Source organism: Neofelis nebulosa, chromosome 5, assembly GCF_028018385.1.
Source record: "Neofelis nebulosa isolate mNeoNeb1 chromosome 5, mNeoNeb1.pri, whole genome shotgun sequence".
Lineage (NCBI taxonomy): Eukaryota > Metazoa > Chordata > Mammalia > Carnivora > Felidae > Neofelis > Neofelis nebulosa.
In genome coordinates this window covers 146,237,225-146,255,501 of record NC_080786.1, presented here as the reverse complement: position 1 = coordinate 146,255,501, position 18,277 = coordinate 146,237,225, and the positions used below count along the sequence as shown (strand labels likewise).

The 18,277-nt window shown below is 38.2% G+C and overlaps 1 protein-coding gene across 3 annotated transcripts in view; it reads left to right on the top strand.

Moving 5' to 3' along the window:
- The window catches only part of SCAF4 (SR-related CTD associated factor 4), a 64,389-nt gene that overhangs the window by 37,043 nt on the left and 9,069 nt on the right, over positions 1-18,277 (top strand). For 2 of the 3 annotated variants that reach the window (XM_058731861.1, XM_058731860.1), the window contains exons 11-19: positions 209-294; positions 1,019-1,209; positions 2,333-2,433; positions 2,877-2,990; positions 3,729-3,885; positions 5,328-5,485; positions 7,176-7,341; positions 7,429-7,515; positions 7,670-7,861. In XM_058731861.1, coding sequence (XP_058587844.1) covers positions 209-294; positions 1,019-1,209; positions 2,333-2,433; positions 2,877-2,990; positions 3,729-3,885; positions 5,328-5,485; positions 7,176-7,341; positions 7,429-7,515; positions 7,670-7,861 — 1,252 coding nt within the window. The remainder of the gene's footprint in view (positions 1-208; positions 295-1,018; positions 1,210-2,332; positions 2,434-2,876; positions 2,991-3,728; positions 3,886-5,327; positions 5,486-7,175; positions 7,342-7,428; positions 7,516-7,669; positions 7,862-18,277) is intronic. The other variant, XM_058731862.1, reaches the window with a different exon arrangement.

Sequence of the window (18,277 nt, the reverse complement as noted above, 5' to 3'; positions counted from 1 at the left end):
ATCTTGTAAACCATATAAAATTTTTCCCCTGCTGATGGACAGTCATTATTAAACTAGTAATGTGATGTCAAGTAACCAGAATAAATCTATTTCAGGGCAAGAGAAATTTTGTAAGTTAGCAATTTTTAGATTTTGTCTTCTTGCCTTTACCATTTTCACTTTTCTCATTTAATGATGGGTGGTTGTTTTTGGTTTTGGTTTTTTAAAGGAAATGGAAGTAGAACAACCTTGTATCCAAGAGGTTAAGCGACACATGTCTGATAACAGAAAGTCAAGATCTAGGTCAGCATCCAGGTAATTGATAGAAAATGTTTTTCCAATCCTGTATGTCTTCGGAGACTGATTAAAATCAAACTGGATTATTTTTAGGTATGCAGTGTTAATAAAATAACATTTGGTATATTTGTATGTCTGTATGTGTAGAATGGGGGCAGAAGCAGTAATAAAAAAAAAAACAAAAACTAAGGTTGGTCATCTCACCCATGCTTTTCCCCTTGAGTTGCTGCAATCTCTGCATATAGCTATACATAGAATGATAAGAATTATGTATTCACAGTTCCTTCACAAGTTTATTAGCTGACAAAAATGGGAAGATAATAAGTAATACTATAATCAGGTAACATTTTTAATTGCTGCAGAAAAGAAGTTAACTGAGAAGATAGATATCAATAGTAGAAGTGTATCCCAATGATGACAGCTTCTAACACTACCAGTATGTAATTCAGTCTAGTACCGAATTATCGAAGATGAGAGATACTTTTATATGCTAGTAACCTTATTTATCTCATTTTAAGTATATGCATGCTTTCTAACTTTCAACATATTAAAAATATTTAAAATGAATTCCCTGATACTGAATTATTACATATCAAACATTAAACTATCTAGTTTTATATATATATATATATATTTCCCCCCCCCCCCCCCAGATTAACACCTGCTTACCTTTTTTGTTTGTTTGTTTGTTTGTTTGTTTGTTTTCATGTTTTACTCATTCTCTCCCTCATGAAAATGTTAGGTCACCAAAAAGAAGGCGATCTCGATCTGGCTCTAGATCGCGAAGGTCCCGTCATCGACGTTCTCGTTCTCGGTCCAGAGATCGACGCCGACATTCGCCTAGATCTCGGTCCCAAGAAAGGCGAGATCGAGAAAAAGAAAGAGAACGCCGACAAAAAGGCCTTCCTCAAATCAAACCAGAAACTGCAAGTGGTAAGTTAAACTTCTTGCATTATTTTTTTTGTGTCCTGCGTTTAAAATGTTTTCTAACTAATAGCAAAATACTATTTTATCGTATCTTGTTTGTGCTTTGGTGTATACCCTTGAGTTTGCTTTGATATGTTAAGCCAGCTGTAAAGCAGCAAATAGGGAGTGAACCAAACTAATAGTGATGAGGAATAAAATAATAGCATGTTTTTAATGTATGGAATAGAAAGCAGTTAACTAGCTCTCCTATACATAATGGCAAGGTTCTCCTTTTTTTCCAGATTAACTAATAACCTCTTTTATAAAGATACAGTTTTACAGACTATATTATCTCCTGAATTTCATTATGTATTTAGAATATGTTTAATGTGGTATGCTAGACACATTTTTTTTTTAAATTTTTTTAATGTTTCTTTATTTTTGAGAGAGAGAGGGAGGGACAGAGCATGAGCATGGGAGGGGCAGAGGGAGGGAGACACAGAATTCAAAACAGGCTCCAGGCTCCAAGCTATCAGCACAGAACCCGACGTGGGGCCTGAACTCAGAAACTGTGAGATCATGACCTGAGTCAAAGTCAGATGCTCAACCGACTGAGCCACCTGGGCACCCCTAGACACGTTCTTGATACAAGTTTGCAGTTATTATTGAAATTTTAATTTATAATACAAATAGGGCATATGTAAAACTTCTGATTCTATAAGATTTATTACGTAGAACACAGCATAAGAAAAAAAACTATCGTGTACACTCGATAGTCAGAAAGGGACAACTGTAGCAGTGGACAGAAGCACTAGACTGGTTGTTGATCAAGAGAGCTGGGATCGGGTCTTCTCGTGGCCTTGGGCAGGTTATTGTGTCTCTGGCCTGTTTTCATAGATGAAATCTTTAGATCTGTCCACAAAAGACAGAATTTTTCAACTCTTATGTTATTCACCATCCTACTCCCATTTCTGGAAGTACTACCACAATTTTCTAGAGTTTTTTTAGATGTATATAGGATTTGCTACTTAGCCTTATGGTATCCTGTAACTTGTGCATTTTTTCTATAATGATTTTTTTCACTGTAGAAAAGTACAGTGCTGCACATTACCAAATGTGTATATTTTTATGATTATAATTTTATTTTAAGTTTGTAGCACTACACTCTGGGTGGGACAGCTGGACAAACGGACTACTCAGCAAGATGTTGCAAGTCTCTTAGAAGAGTTTGGTCCAATTGAATCAATTAATGTGAGTGTTTATGTTTAATGTAGTGACAGTGGATGGGTGTGACTAATGCCATTTTATAAAATTAAGGACTTGAGGCCCAAGTTAAAATTTGCCCAGCTTTGTAGTAGATGTGGCTAGAGTATAAGTGTTGAGTCCATGTTTAGCATCCTCCCATTTATTTAACCACATTTCTTGGACAACCAAGTTTAATTTAAAACCTTTCTCTAGAAAAATCTGTGTTAATAAAACGTGGAGAACCATAGGTTTATTAAAAGTCGATAGTTGAGACCAAACTTGAATTTGCCAATGTATAACAAGTTAATCTCAGATTATAGAATCCTGGCTTCGTGGGTAGGTAACGGGCAGGGGAGTTGGGGTTGTTGGAACTAGTTATTTAGTATTTATTTTCTCTTGTTGCTCTTTGATTTTATTATATTTTATAATATTAAAATGTTTTGGAGCAGATGATACCTCCCAGAGGTTGTGCCTATATTGTTATGGTTCATAGGCAAGATGCTTATCGCGCCCTGCAGAAACTGAGCCGCGGAAACTATAAAGTGAACCAGAAATCCATAAAGGTACATTTTTATCCCTTATAATTCATTTTTTAAAAATTTAACACAGAATATTACTTGGCTTTTTAAAAACTTATTTTGGACACTAAGGCATTTCATGTATATCTATTTAAGAGGTTGTATCTCCTAAAAGTTAACATAAAGTTTAAAATCTTTAACTTAATTTAAAATGTTAAATGTTTATTTGCGAGATTTTTTTGGATTTTACACATTTTATTTTTAAAGTTTGCCATCTCATTCTTAGAATAAACGAAAATATTCAACAGAGCTAAAGATAATAGGTACATTGATATTCTTCCCCTAAGGGGCCAGAGTCAGCATTTCCTCAGTCATGTACCCTTGGATGATTGTGCTGCAAAAGGATTTTGTCTAACCTTAAATAATTTCAAAGTACCCAAGACTTTGGAAAGTGGTCCCCAGTATGCTGGGCTATGCAGGAAACCTCAGCCTTTTCCCAATAAACATTATTTTCCTTTTCTCTTTTATGTTTTATGTCAGTAGATTGGGGAGTGAATGGTTGGAGGAGTGGATAAGGAGGTGATGCCAGTTAAATTTCCACCAGGACAAAGTAGGAGAAAAGGTTAACCAATTAACTAGCATCGAAGGGAGATCCAGGGATAGGTCAGATTGCTCCCTTGTTGCCCAAATCTGAGTGATTAGAAATGTGAGGAATGCTTAATTCTCAAAACTGACGTTTTTTTCCTGTCCTTTCTTTTTGTATTTTAACTAATGGTGATATAGATTGCCTGGGCTTTAAACAAAGGAATAAAGGCAGATTATAAGCAGTATTGGGATGTAGAACTGGGTGTTACTTATATTCCATGGGACAAAGTCAAGCCTGAAGAACTGGAGAGTTTTTGTGAAGGAGGAATGTTGGACAGTGATACACTTAATCCAGGTAAAGCAGTATTTAATTTCTTTTAAAATTCATCTGTTTTCTTGATAATGCATGTGAAAAATGTTTATTCTTTGCTGTAGGGATTTTTGAGATTTTCCAAGTACCCACTATGTGCTGTTCTCTCCATTAAAAACTGAGGAAACCATGGTGAATAAGACAGATGTGGTCTTTGCCCTTAATGCAACTTATACTTAGTGGGAGGATAGATTCACACATAAGTGAAATAATACTGATTGTGGAGTTAATCATTAATTTCAGTATTAAGTAGATCTTAAATAGAATTTTTCGCTGTGAAAAACCTAACAGATCCAAATGAGTCTTAAACTGAACATTACTGGTATTGTTTTCATCCAGTGTTTCATAATAATTTCTTTGAAAGCATTTAAATGTCCAGAGAAGCAATTGAAAGTAAACATGTAAGGCAAGAAGGTAGTTACCTGTGGCATGAATATTAAAAATCCAGATTGACAGTAGGATTACAGTGGGGAAAATAGCAGCATGTGTGGGCATGACCTGGAGACTGATAGATAGCGGGACAAGGAGTGCAGGGTGGTGTGCCAAAATAAAATAAGCGACTAAAGGAGTTTCAAGCAAGCAGAGTTGGTTTGAGAACCAAAAACAGGTGGAACGATGTTGAGCCATTCCCATACCTTGACTTCTTTCCCCACAGTGTGTGATGCCTTCACTTAAGGGGAGAGTTAGGTTGGAACTCCTGGGTGGCACAGTCAGTTAAGTGTCTGACTCTTGTCTTCGGCTCAGGTCATGATCTTACGGTTTTTGTGAGTTCCAGCCCCCCGAGTCTGGCTTCTGTGATGACAGTGCGGAGCCTGCTTGAGATTCTCTTTCTGCCCCTCCCCTGCTTGCTCTCTGTCTTGCTCTCTCTTTCTGTCTCTCTCAAATAAACTTCTTTTAAAAAGGGCAGGTAGAGCTAGGTTTCCGTTCACGCAATAGGTATTAGGGGTCTACTGTGTGCCAAACATTTTGGCACAGGCTCTGGTCAGGGTGCAGAGAGTCTTGCTCCTCCCTCCAGGGATCTTTAATCCAGACAACACACCATCATGGTTAAGAACATAGACCTTGGAGCCAGATGTGTGTATGTTGAGTCCCATGTCTGCCACTTGTTAGTATGTGACCTTGTTTTCCACAGTTTCCAAATTCTTTTCCTCACTTATAAAATGGGAATGATCATGGGACCTACTTCTAGATGGTTATGAGAACTCATTGGATTAATATGTATATAAAATGTTTCAAACTGTGTCTGACACACAATAAGCATTCTTTTGCGTGTTATTGTTCATTCATTTAAATAATACAAGATTAGCATAAGCATTTCTTTAGTAAATCAGACTGCTGATTTTTTTATATAATCATTTAAAAATAATTCTAGATTTAAAGTTATAAAAAATTGTCAATTTTTATTGTTAAATTTCTTTAACTCATAGATTGGAAAGGAATCCCCAAGAAGCATGAAAATGAAGTTGCTCAAAATGGAGGGGCAGAAACCTCACATACAGAACCAGTATCACCTATACCTAAACCTTTACCAGTGCCTGTCCCTCCTATTCCTGTGCCCGCACCTATAACAGTGCCACCTCCACAGGTAAGAACATTTGGGGCGTTATTTAAACTTGTAAGTGTCTGAAAGGTAAACTTCTCTAAATCTTTTTATAGATGTATGTCTAGGTCAGTGTTCAAAGACATGAACACGTAAATGTGCATATTAATAGTATTTTGGTATGTCAGACCTACTGTTTATAAACTAACACATTTTTTCATAAACATCAGTAAAATCCATTCATATCGCCTTACATCTGTCTAGGTTATTTAGTGTCTTTATAATGTTTCAGACTTGAGATGCAAACCTGATGGCATTTCTTGTATTCCGCTTCCCCTTGTTTTCTTTTATTGAATCTTATTCTTTGGTGGGGGTTTACGTTCTGAGAGAACCTGGATATCCACCCAACAAGCAGCTGTTTTGAGAGAAAGAGAGTCTCTTAATCTTCAGTTTGGGCGGTGCTAAAATGAAGTTTTTTAATGGATGAGTGAGAGCTATTTAATAAATTGAGTGCTATTTAACACAAAGGTATATTCATAAACCTCTGCTGTGTGGTCAGTGAGTGCATTTATGACGTAGGAGGAGACAGACTGGATTCTGACAGAATGTAGTTTGAATCTCAGCTCAATTGTTTATTCACAGCAATGTGACATTGGGCAGATCACCTACCTAATCTAAGCTTCAGTTTCCTATCTATAAACGCACAAGTTCCCTTTCCTGGCTTTGGCTCTGGTGTTCTTCCTAGGTCAGAGTTGTTTTGAGGATTAAATGAGATCGTGAATGTTAAATACTCAGCACGTTTCCTGTTCCATAATAAGAGCTCAATAATGAACAACCGTTTGGTAAAAATTTTAAGTCCTTGACCCACAGTGCTATGTGATCTGTTAGGGTTTTCTTGTTTTCAGTACCTTTTTCAGTTTCTCACATTAAATCTGAATCAGATAAATGTGAGCTGTCACAAAAGTGGGTTACCTAGCCTCTTGATTTTCCCAGTGTAAGGAGAAAATTACATGCTCTGATACATACTTAGTGGTGACATTTTATAAATAGATTCCCTACATTGACAAACTTGTTATTTGATCTTTTGGACAGGCCCTTCCAGCACAAGTTCTAAATAAGATTCAATGTATGTATCACCACTCACTTAAAGAAACCTGACTAATCTGTTAAAATTTTTCATACTTTTTTTTAAATAGCTAACATTTGTAGGGTGTTTATTAAGTGACAGACACTAGCACTTAACATGTATTCCCTCTTTAATCCCTATTACTATGTGAGGTTGACATTTTTTCATTTTACAGATGAGTAAACTGAGGTCTAGAGATTGTAAATAGCTTACTCAAGGTCACAAAGCTAGTTAAAAATGGGAAGGGGGCAGGCAGTTTCACCCCAGGACCTGTGATTTTAATCACTGTAAATTGCCAGGTAGCTTTTCTTAGAGTTGTAGTTATCAAATTTACTAACCTGACCACGGAACATTTTTTAACATATAGGATATTCTGTCAGAACACCGGTAGATGCTTGTGAGATGCAATGTGAATTTGCTGTCATAGAGAACAGAAATTTGATGACTGTTATTTAGAGTAGGTACTAATTACCACCTGTTACTAGATAAATTTACTCACATAATCACAAATTTCGAAATATCTTTTTCAACAAGATCTTCATCTCAACTTACTGTATGGATGGGAGGGTGGCTAGATATGTGGCTTCATTATTCTTCCTTTGTCTTTAGGTCCCACCACATCAGCCGGGCCCTCCTGTAGTTGGTGCTCTCCAGCCACCCACTTTCACGCCTCCCTTGGGCATTCCTCCTCCGGGTTTTGGTCCTGGTGTTCCTCCTCCACCTCCTCCTCCACCATTTTTGCGCCCAGGATTTAATCCGATGCATCTGCCACCAGGTACTGTGAGTTGTTCAAGAAGACATTCTTTTTAGAGCCCAAGATTAGGTGGCACAACATAAGTTGACGTTATTTTTCTTATTGTAGGTTTTCTTCCTCCTGGACCCCCACCTCCTATAACTCCACCAGTATCCATTCCTCCTCCTCACACTCCACCAATAAGCATCCCAAACTGTAAGCATGTTTTTCTTTTGTGTTCACTAGTCCTCTTGGAGTTGGGAGTAGGAGGGGAGAGTGGACCAGTAACAGGGTCTAGAGTGTGGCAAAAGAATGTTGATTGGGGAGATAATTATTCAGCTTCACATGTTGATGTAATTATATTCCTTAGCTACTATCGCTGGTATAAATGAAGACACTACAAAAGACTTATCTATTGGAAATCCCATTCCAACAGTGGTGTCTGGGGCTAGAGGAAACGCCGAGTCTGGTGACAGTGTGAAAATGTATGGCTCTGCTGTGCCACCTGCTGCACCCACGAATCTGCCCAACCCTCCTGTAACGCAGCCTGTTTCACTTCTTGGTAAGTTGATTTTTTTATCATTAGTTTTTTTTTCCCCCACCCAAGTTAGGTTTTTTTAAAGAACAATGCTAATTTCTTTGAGGAAGATCTTCCTCTTAAATATGTGCACTTGGTCTTTACCAAGAGTAGCCCCAGAGACAGCCTCAAAGATGAAATCATGTTCGTCCTGAATAAAAGTGGGGATTTGTACATCTTAATTTGGTATAGGAAAGTGATTAATCTCTGAGAGAAGGAATTGGTGCAAAGTCCATGACTGATACAACCCCAGACATTCAGCTTTATAAAGAGATAGGATTTCTTTGACAACATAGAATTTTTCCCTGTCTGGACCAATTTTTCTAAAACCCTGGGCTGTGGTAGCATTCTCTGTTGGCTAGCAGAGAACGTCTCTTAGGTACATGTAATAAAATGGCTTTATTGTCTGAATGACATTTGTACACCCTAGGGTAATGCTTTCTCATTGACCCCTCAGTTTTCTCCTGCTAGTTTTATCTGTTGGACTTTTTACCCACAATTTTACTGCCACGATCAAGGGAAGTGTGATTTAGATTATTTACGTCTTTAAGAGGCTTTACCTTTGCTTGAATTATAAATGATTATTTTATATACACTTGTTATATTTTATACACTTGTTATAGTTATTAATCTATTACATTAATAAATTACTGTATTTTGAAGTGGTTTTGCCAAGTATAATTAACATTTGATTCTCCTAATGGGTAGTTAGATTATACTAAGGTATAATCCTTAGTATTATAACATTCTAGTCCTGTGAGCCCATTGTATTTTTCAGAGGTATATGTATATGTACATATGTGCTTTCATAATCTTAGATTTTTTTTTTTTTTGGAGAGAGCACATAGTTGCCTCTGAGATGTAGGACTATGGGACATTAGGACTATAGGACATTAGTTTGTGATGTAGGACTTCTACTTTTCACTTAAACCTTTCGGTGCTGTTGGAAATTTTTACTTTGTGCATATACTATATTTATAATAAAAATCAATTTGTTTTTAAATGGCATGCTGTCTTCTGCCCTCTCTGAGACTGAGCTTAGTCCGATAATAAACTTGATTTTTATTTCCTTTAGTACGCAGACTGGGTAATGGTGAAAGAGGATTAGGGATTAAAATTTGTCACCAGTAATGTAGCAATAGTTATCATAATGATGGAAAATAGTTTGTTTAATGAGGAAGTTGCTTAAGGGGTCTACAGTATAATGAAAATCATGTAGTAGAGGAACATTGTTCTAGGATCCAGGAGACCTTAACGTCTTTGGATATCAGTTTTGTTATGCATTTTGTTTTTTCATATTTGCAGTAAGATGGTTACATAAGAATCACAGAATCTGAGTTGGCTAGACTTTTCTGACCAAACCCTTTTCTCCACGTCACACCAACACCCGTGATTATAAATTCTCTTTGTAGTGAAAATTCCTAGTCTAGCATCCCATGGATATTAGGCCACCTGAGAGTATCTACAAAATGGCATGCATTTGTGCTTTTTTTTTTTCTGGTCTTAGTAAACTCACTGAATGAACGATTTCTTCATCCCTAAGAGTTTAATAACCACTACTTTCAAACAAACTTAAAGAATAAGTAGCCTGCTTCTGATTTAACATTTAGGTCTTGACGGCTCTGCCCTTTATTTTACAACCGAAGTGCATAATTTAAACTCTGCATCCAACATGTGAAACAAAATAAAGCACAGATCAAAAGTTGGTGAGCTTGAAAAGCAAACTTAGTAAGCTAAGCACTTAGCATTTATCATTACCTGGCATAACTGCGTGTGTGTCTTTCCCTCCTTCCCTCTCCCAGATACATACTAGAATGAAAACTCCATGAGAGAGGGACATTTGTTACTTGAATAAGTAGATAGATAGATGGTTTTCAATGCAGGGCTGTTTATACTTCACTTCTCTGTCTATAACTTTCATAACAAAACTTAGAAATTAAAGGCTGTTCCAAATCTGGAAAGACTAAAATGTGACATAACATAAAAGTGAAAACTTTTGTTACAATGAGTACTTTCAAGTAAAATGCAGTTGTTTAGTTCCAGTCAAGAAAGAAAGTCTTTTGTGTCCCTTCAACTAGAAATCTTGAAAAGAATATCCCGTAGGTTTTGACCTTTTAGAGAAAGGAGACCTTAATGCATGGGCAAATAAAGGAGGATTTATCCAAAAGAGTAATCATAGTTGCATCATTTTGATAAAGGAATGCAATAATCACATGCAGTATTGCAGCACAGAAGGATGGCTGATCAGGGTGGGATGTTGTTGCTGTTAACCAGGTTCACAGAATATTAGAACTAAGATGGTTTCAAGTTTCCTCTTGGTGCTCTAATGTTTTCTCTTATGATAATAAAAAGAAATGCTATGCTGTACCAGAAACCTTTAAGCCTAGAAGGGGATATGAAACTCCAGTTTCTTCATCTGTTTAAAAAAAAAAAAAAAAAAAAAAAAAGGAATAAAAATGACACACCAGGGTGTTGTGGTGATTCACTGGGCCTGTGTATATAAAACAACTGACACACGGAGCCTGCCACAGGGTAGGCTGTTCATGAATGGTGGGTGCTTATTACAGGTAAGGAGTGTTCTAAGTGATACTTAGAATACCTAAAGAAGAATATCTATACTTTGAAATTCTAAAATTATATCACCTTAGCTATGATTCGTTTTAAATTGTTTTGTTTGTTGGCAGAGGAAGCAAGCTTTTTAGGAAAAAATGCATCTTGACATAGTTGCCTTAGATCTTTTCATGGTAGATTAGACCAGGTCAGAAATTCACACATCTTAAAGTTCCAGCAGTTGTACTGAGAAAATATATGCTAGTCATAGTGGTATTTCACTGAACTAGCACAATATGATATCTATATTCTTCTTATTAACAGTATTCAGATAATTTTCTTGTAAGGGGAGGTGAACCTATCCTTGAGACTTAACTCAGTTCTTGGATTTAATTATTGAAACATGGTAATAGTGATACTTTTAAAGTAGCGGGGACCAAACAAATGTTCAACAGATCTCCCAAAACTTAGTAGTAAGGCTGATTATACTGGGAGGAGGCAATGAGTGCTGCAAGGATGCTTTGGCTTAAGGAATTTTCCGAGTGATCAGATGTAAGTGTGGGGTGTTGGTCTGGAAGTGAGGACTACCTGTTTCTGGAGTTGGGCCGAGGTAGCCCATGCTACCGTGTTTGTAGAGAACTAAACCTCCATGTTGTAGGGATTCTGATTATTTTAGTAACTGATAATCTGAAAATATGAAGTTATATGATGCACGGTAATAATTCATTATCACGTCATTTTAAAGAAATCCATTCTTAGTCCCTCACACACCAAGATAACTAGTTAGAATAGTGATGGTTTCATAAAAGCTGTTGGTAACTGTCTACAGTGGTTGATCATTTAGGAGAGAAGGAATATTAATGATAATAGCAATTCAGTTTATTCTCTTTACTGTATAAGTGTATGTGTTTACTTTTCAAAAACTTTTGTATAACGTGTATCTCTAATATGTATAGCATTTTATTAAAAAAAAAAAAGTGCATTGTAAATGTGAAATTTGGGTTATTACTTTGGTGTTCCAGACAATAAAAAAGAAATACACAAAAAAATGTTTGTTTGTGTTACATATCTCTACTCTGTTACCAGTATATCCAGAATATCTTTTCAAGGAAAAATTATGGTAACTTGGACTCATTCCTTTTGTGGAAAATTAAAGCCTTTTCTCTTGTCAGATATACGTATTCATTAATTATTAATATGCAGATTCTTCCTAATTTTGTCACACTGCTATAGATGATGGTGAAATTTGTAAGAATTGGGTAGTTCTAAGATTGCCTCCTACTTGTATTTTTTGTTGCCAAAGATCTAAAGCAGAAGTCACAAATTGGTGGCCTCCAGGCTGAATTGTTAGACAGCGGTGTGATGCCCTTCAGGCTTGATTCTACACATCCCTGCATGAACTCAGTAGGCATTTGAGTCAGTGTTCCCAAATTTGGACACTTCAAGAAATTATGTGCACAGAATTGGTTTGGAATTATCAAACAGGCATGTTTGCTTTATTGTAATAGTTATGATCCTTACAACTGCCTAGAAGGTGAATAGTTTTACCATCACGTTCTATAATTACTTTAAAATTGATACTTGATTTGTGGTGATTTCACTTAGCTTGGATTTCTCTGCCAGAATTTTGCCTTTCTTTTTTATAGTTAGTACTTTTTAACAACATTTAAATTAGAACATTAGAGCACCAATCTAGTGTGAATAACATTCAAAGAAAACCTGAAGAAAATCCTTTGGAAAGTGTTTTTTTAATGATAATACCTAACTTTTAATACAACTGCTACATGTTAGTATTTTTTCTTATTGTGAACTTTGCTATAATGTTTGGTCATTTTAAATTACAGTCTAGAGGGGTCTACTAGGTATTTGTTTTGGTACCCCCCCCCCAAAATCTGTTGACTTTATTTATCCTATAAGATGTTCTTTCAAAGCTCTAAAATACTCAAATTGGCACTCTAAATATTACACTGGTAATTATTCCACTAGTGTTATATAGTAGAAATGGTTCCCAAATAGTCATCACAGTACCTTCAATATAGTATATAACATTGTTCAGTGGATACAGTGGGTAATTAATAACTATTAATCCACAACAGATACTTGCCTTGGATTTAAATTTATGGACGAATACCCTATATTTTCTCAGAAGGTGAGGTACTTCAGATGAAACCTACAGGGAAGGTCTTATACAGAAACTTGAAAACTGCTTATCACGTTGTCTCCATGTCCCTCTGTGCTTCCTGGGCTATAGAACTCCAGCCTGGAGTCTCTCTTAAATTTAAGTCTCTCTGACATACATCACTTTGGGCCTGAGGAAGGTGGGAGGGGCAGGGACTCTGGGCTCTAGATTGATTTTGGTAGACAAAGATGTGGCTGTGAAGAATTTCAGGTAAGATTTTTTCCAGCTAACATTGAAAGTAACATTCCCTGTCGAAAATCTCATTCAGTGATAGGTTAATTGTTTATTCGAAACTTCTTGACTCAAATAGTGCAACTCTTTTAGAGCTGTTCCATTTTGCCAGTTACGGTAACATAGCAATTGGTATACAAATTCTAAAAAGTCACTACAAATGAACTGTAGGGAAGTTGACCAGACAAAACCTATTGTGCATAATTTTGCAAAAAGCCAAGGAGTCATTTTAAAATAATCTGTCTCTGATTTCTCTTTATCTGGAATTCTGGTTTTCGTGTATTGGATTTCAGCAAAACATAATGTACCCCTCTGCTAAAAATAGATACACCTCTCCCATATATTTGCATTATATATTATTGAAAACTCAAATTTCTGTTAAAGATTTCTCATTAACCTCCTAAGCACCAATTTTTTTGGTGTAATCTTAATGTATAATACTATCTAAAATGTGCTTTCTCATTCTTTGAAAACTAGCTCCTTACTCTTGTTCTCTTCGGCTCCCAACTTAGTGCCTACTGCAAGAATTGCCTGGGAGCCTTTTCAAAATAGTTATGCTCCAGATGTTAATAAACAATGAAATCTAGGCAAAGGAAATACATGTATGGGTTGCATTGTTACTGCAATTTTCTGAATGTCTCGGATGAAGAAAAACAATGGTTTTTAAAAATTATATGCATATATATATACATTATATGCATATATATATACACACACATATATATGCATGCTTAGGGATCTTAGGGCATTGGTGGGAGAGATAAGAGTGGTTGATATATTTTTTCCTTGTGTGGGATTTCATTTTAGGCTCATGCAAATGCCACAGTGACATTTTATTTGGATCAGATCAAAAAATGTCAAACTGCCAACTAGAAACAGAAAAGGAGGTAGTTAAAGAAAATTGCAGAATTTCTCAAAATAAATTTCAGATCTTTGTAGGTTAACAATGGAAAGCCACCGCCCTGGGGGAGAGACCTGGACCTTCTAGCCTCTGCTCTTGCAGCCTGAGAGATATTTTCTCCTTGAAGAGTTTGGTCATCACTTCTGCCACTGCCATTCATACATTCTACGTGTATTTTATTCAGTAGCCACTGTGTGCCAGGTATCCTGGGTACTAGAGATACCTGAATGAACAAGACAAAGCCTGTCTTCCTAGAGCTTATATTCTAGTAGGGCCTTAGATAATAAACTAATAACTTCACATGGAGATAATCCTATGATGAAGAGTAAAGCAGAGAACACTTAGGGAATTGGAGGAGTGTCACATGGGATGTTCTATTTTAAATGGTATATGTATGGCCCAGGAGGGCATCTAAGGAGGTAGTATGGAGAGAAATGATGGGGGAAAGCCATGGAAATACAGAGAAAAGATAGTTGAGGTAGAAGAACAAAAGGTGGCCTGAATTGGGAGTGAACTTGGCTTGTTTGAGGGACCACAGGGTGCCAGTGTGGCTGGAGCAGGATGAACAAAGAAAAGAGTTGCAGGCTATGAGTTCAGAGAAGGTTGGCAAGGGCCAGGTTGAGTGTGCAGTGGGGAATGTTGTAGTTTCAGTCTTATGTATACTTTATAAAGGGTAATGGCTATTACGTAGACACCAGACTCTAGGAGTTGGTTAAGAGTGGAAAGAGGACCTAGTTCGGATGCCGTCGCAGAAGAGGTGCAGGCTAACTGCTTGCATTGGGGTGGCGCAGTGGAGGAAGTGAAGTGGTTGGACGTCGAATTTATTTTAAAGATAGGGCCTTCCTAATTGCCTGACTACTTAAGTGTGGGGTATGAGAGAAAGGAGTCAAGATTGAGCTCAGTATTTGATGTGAGCAGTTGATAGGATGTAATCTCCATTTCTGAGATGGGCAAATGTCAAGGAGGACTGGATCTGCAGAGGGGATATCGAATTAAAAGGTTGGCTATTTTAACTTTGAAATTCAGGTGCAGATGATAAGTAAACAACTTGAATACAGTTGAGATATAATTCCAGATATCCTCCGCAAACGATCAGCAAAGCCACAGGAGCCAGTGATTACTTAAGAAGGGAATGTAAATACAGTGAGCGGGATGAGCCTAGGAAAACTTCAGCAACTTAGCCGTTGAGAATGCAATACTGAGAACTAAGACAGACATAGTTCCAGATGCCAGGAACTCTGGCGAAGAGTTTGTATGTGTGAGTCATTTGAGCGTTAACAGCCCTAAGAGGTAAGTACAGTTACCCCCGTTTTCTAGATGGGGAGGCTGAAGCACCAAGCTGAGTAGCCTGCCCAGGTGAACAGCTACAAGTGGTGAAGTCGGAATTTCAGCCAGCATTGCTCCGACACCGGTGGTTTTAACCACTGTTCTGTTCAGCAGAGGATACTGGAAGGCGCAGCTAAAGTAGAGGGGCTTTTCTGGCAGCCAAATAAGAGTTCCTAGGAAGGAGGGGGAGCGATCAACTAGCAGTCACATAGGTGGCTTGGGGAGAGCACTGGAACTTGCTGCCTGGGTTTAGCAGAATGAAGCCTCTTGGGTAACCTTAGAAATGTGATTTCCTCAGAATAATGGATCCAAAAGCCCAGTTACACAGGGGCAGGAGAGAATGGAAGGTGAGGAAATGGACACTGATTTTGGGCATTTCTTTGAGGAGATTTGTTATATAGAGGAACAGCAAAATGAGGTGAAAGTTGGAAAGAGATGGCAAGGTAAGGGAGTTTTTGTTTTTATTTCTAAAAGATGGGTGAAACTACAGCATCTTTATTACTGGAAAATCAGAGGGGAAATTTTTGCTGCAGGAAAGAAGAGGTGTTGGCTAAGCTGATAACCCTTATGTAGGTAAGAGGGCATCGGTTCAGGGTTTGAATAAAGGACTTAATCCTTGGAGCATAGCTGTTCTCAGAAGGAGTCATATGGATACAGGTACAGGTAAATTGGTAGGTGGGGTGGTGGGTAAGTGAATGAAAAAGTCTTTTTTCCAAAAACGTTTTTTTTTTTTTTTTTTTCATGGTAAACCGGACAGGATAAATAAAATTGCGGTATATCCCTATGATGGAATAGTACTTGGTAATTTAAAAAACGGAAGCACTTGTACACGCTGCAACATGGATGAACCTTGAAAACATACACTAAGTGAAAGAAGCCAGTCACAGAGCATCACATATTGTATGACTCCATCCATATGAAACATACATAGGCATAGGCAGATGTAGAGACACAGAAACCAGGGTATGTGGTTGCCTGGAGGGAGGCGTGGGGCGATCACAGGGAAATGGGGGGTGATACAGAACTTGGTTTTTTGAGGTAATGAAAATATCCTAAACATTGTGATGGTTGCCCAACTCTGAAGACACTATAACCCATTGAATTAGGCACTTTATATGGGTGAATTGCAAACTACATAAATTTTATCTCCCTGGATTTGTTCTAAAACCCCCTAAGGGTAGACAGGATTGAGGAGAAACATGAGCACGTGAAGTAGACGTCTAGGGAAATGAGAATGTGAGCTGCCTAGGAAAATTAGGATCACTAACCAGAATTAAGGAAGCACTTGTGGTTGAGGTTATAAACTCAAAATGAGGCCAGTCGATGTGTTGGGGGTGGGGGACCCCCAGCCCTGTCTGTGTACAGATTGGGTAGAAGAGTTGCATTCAAAACCATTGAGGTTTTACCAGACAACTGTGGTGAGGGGGAACCGCGGACTCTGAGGCAGGTAAGGAGGAAAGTAAAGACATTGAAGGGTACTGTGGGGGCCTGACTCTCATGGGATCAAAAATGATTCTAGGAAGGAGGTTGGAGAGTTAGGGTGCTTGCAGTTGAGGACATGTTGGTAATGAAAAGTGCAGGACTTCCTAGAGGCAGCGACTTTGGTAGATTGGAGGACAAGATTGTAGAAGAGGTATTTAGATGTCCCGTCCACCTTTTCTCCTCCTCCTCTCTTCCCTCCCCTTTTCACCTAGCAAGTCCTTGCTCTCCTTAAAAGATTCCACTTTACATCCTCTTTTTTTTTTTTTTAAGTTTGTTTATTATTTTGAAAGAAAACATGCAGGAGGGGCAGAGGGAGAGAGAATCCCAAACAGGCTCTGTGCTGCCAACGCAGAGCCCAACATGGGGCTCGAACTCAACCAATCATGAGATCTGAGCTGAAACAAAGAGTTGGGATGCTTAGCCGACTGAGCCACCCAGGTGCCCCTATATCCTCTTGAAGAGCGTCCAACTATGACTGAGGCAGTTGGTCACACCCACAGTATTTAGTTGTAACCTTTGTGTGTCTCCCTGTCCCCACACACTGTGGTACTTGGCAGAAGGATCCTGTTTGCAGCCCTTATTTATGTTCTCCTGAGATTTCAAGGTCCACATTGGACTCCAACCATGATCCCAGTCACCCCCCACCCCCTCACTGCCCCTTCGGCCTTTTAACACACTTGTTCTTTATTTCACACAATTCTGAACGTCTTTGCTCTAGATAGCAGTCACCTCCCCTTTAATCTTTTGTTTTTTAATGGTGAAATGACTGGTTTGGGGCTCATCATTGGAATATCCACAGTTAAGTCTTGGTTATTTTGAGTTAAAGTCCAGTGTATTTCTCATTCGTCCTCAAATTTGAATACAGATATTTGCGGCTGTCACCTTTTTCTGCATTAAAATCTTACTGTGTTAGGAATCTCAGAGTCTCTAAGGTGGTGTTTCCCAGGTCTGAATTCCCTTTTTCTTGCCTGTGCTGTGGGTAACACTGTGACTCTTGTGAACTCTAGGTATACATGCCAGTTTCTTCACATTTCCACCAGATCTAAGCCAGGCCCCTCTAACTTTCAGAAATTTGGTGGGGGGGGGGGGCGGGGGGGGTGGAGGGAATGAAATCTGTCATCTGTCTCCCAAAATAGCTTCTTTTCTTAAATTCCTGCGTTGTATTGATGCTTCCATCCACTTATTCAGAGCAGAGAGCTGTGTACCTCCTCTGTCACCTCTGTTTCTGTTCAGTCTCTCATTTCTGTACCCTAGATTCTGAGAGTGAGAGTCAACCTGCTCTCCAGTGTCTTTCCCTTCCTTTCCTGTACACTGCTTGCTAGAAAGGTCTTTCAAAAATGAACACGGGATCATCCCTGCAAAAAATTTCTTGGTAAGTCCCAGGTTTCTTCTTGTGGCATTTAACACCTCTGAATTGCCCTGGCCTGCCTGCTCAGCCTTATGAACCTCTTTTTTTCTTTAATTGATAGTAATTTGTATTTACACAAATTCTTTCCTGCTACTTCAGTAACGAACCTCATCTTCTGTATTTGTTTCTCTCTTGGCAAAAGGCGTTCTGTTGCAGTTCTCTTGACCAGTGATGTCTTTCCGCCCTTTCTTTCAAGACCCTATTCAAACGCTCTAGGACTTGCACTCAGACTCATGCCCACCAGCTTAATCACTTCCACCTCTGTCACCAATACTAGCTCGTGCCATCTCTTCCAGCAGTTTCTTTCTACTTAGGCTATGTCCT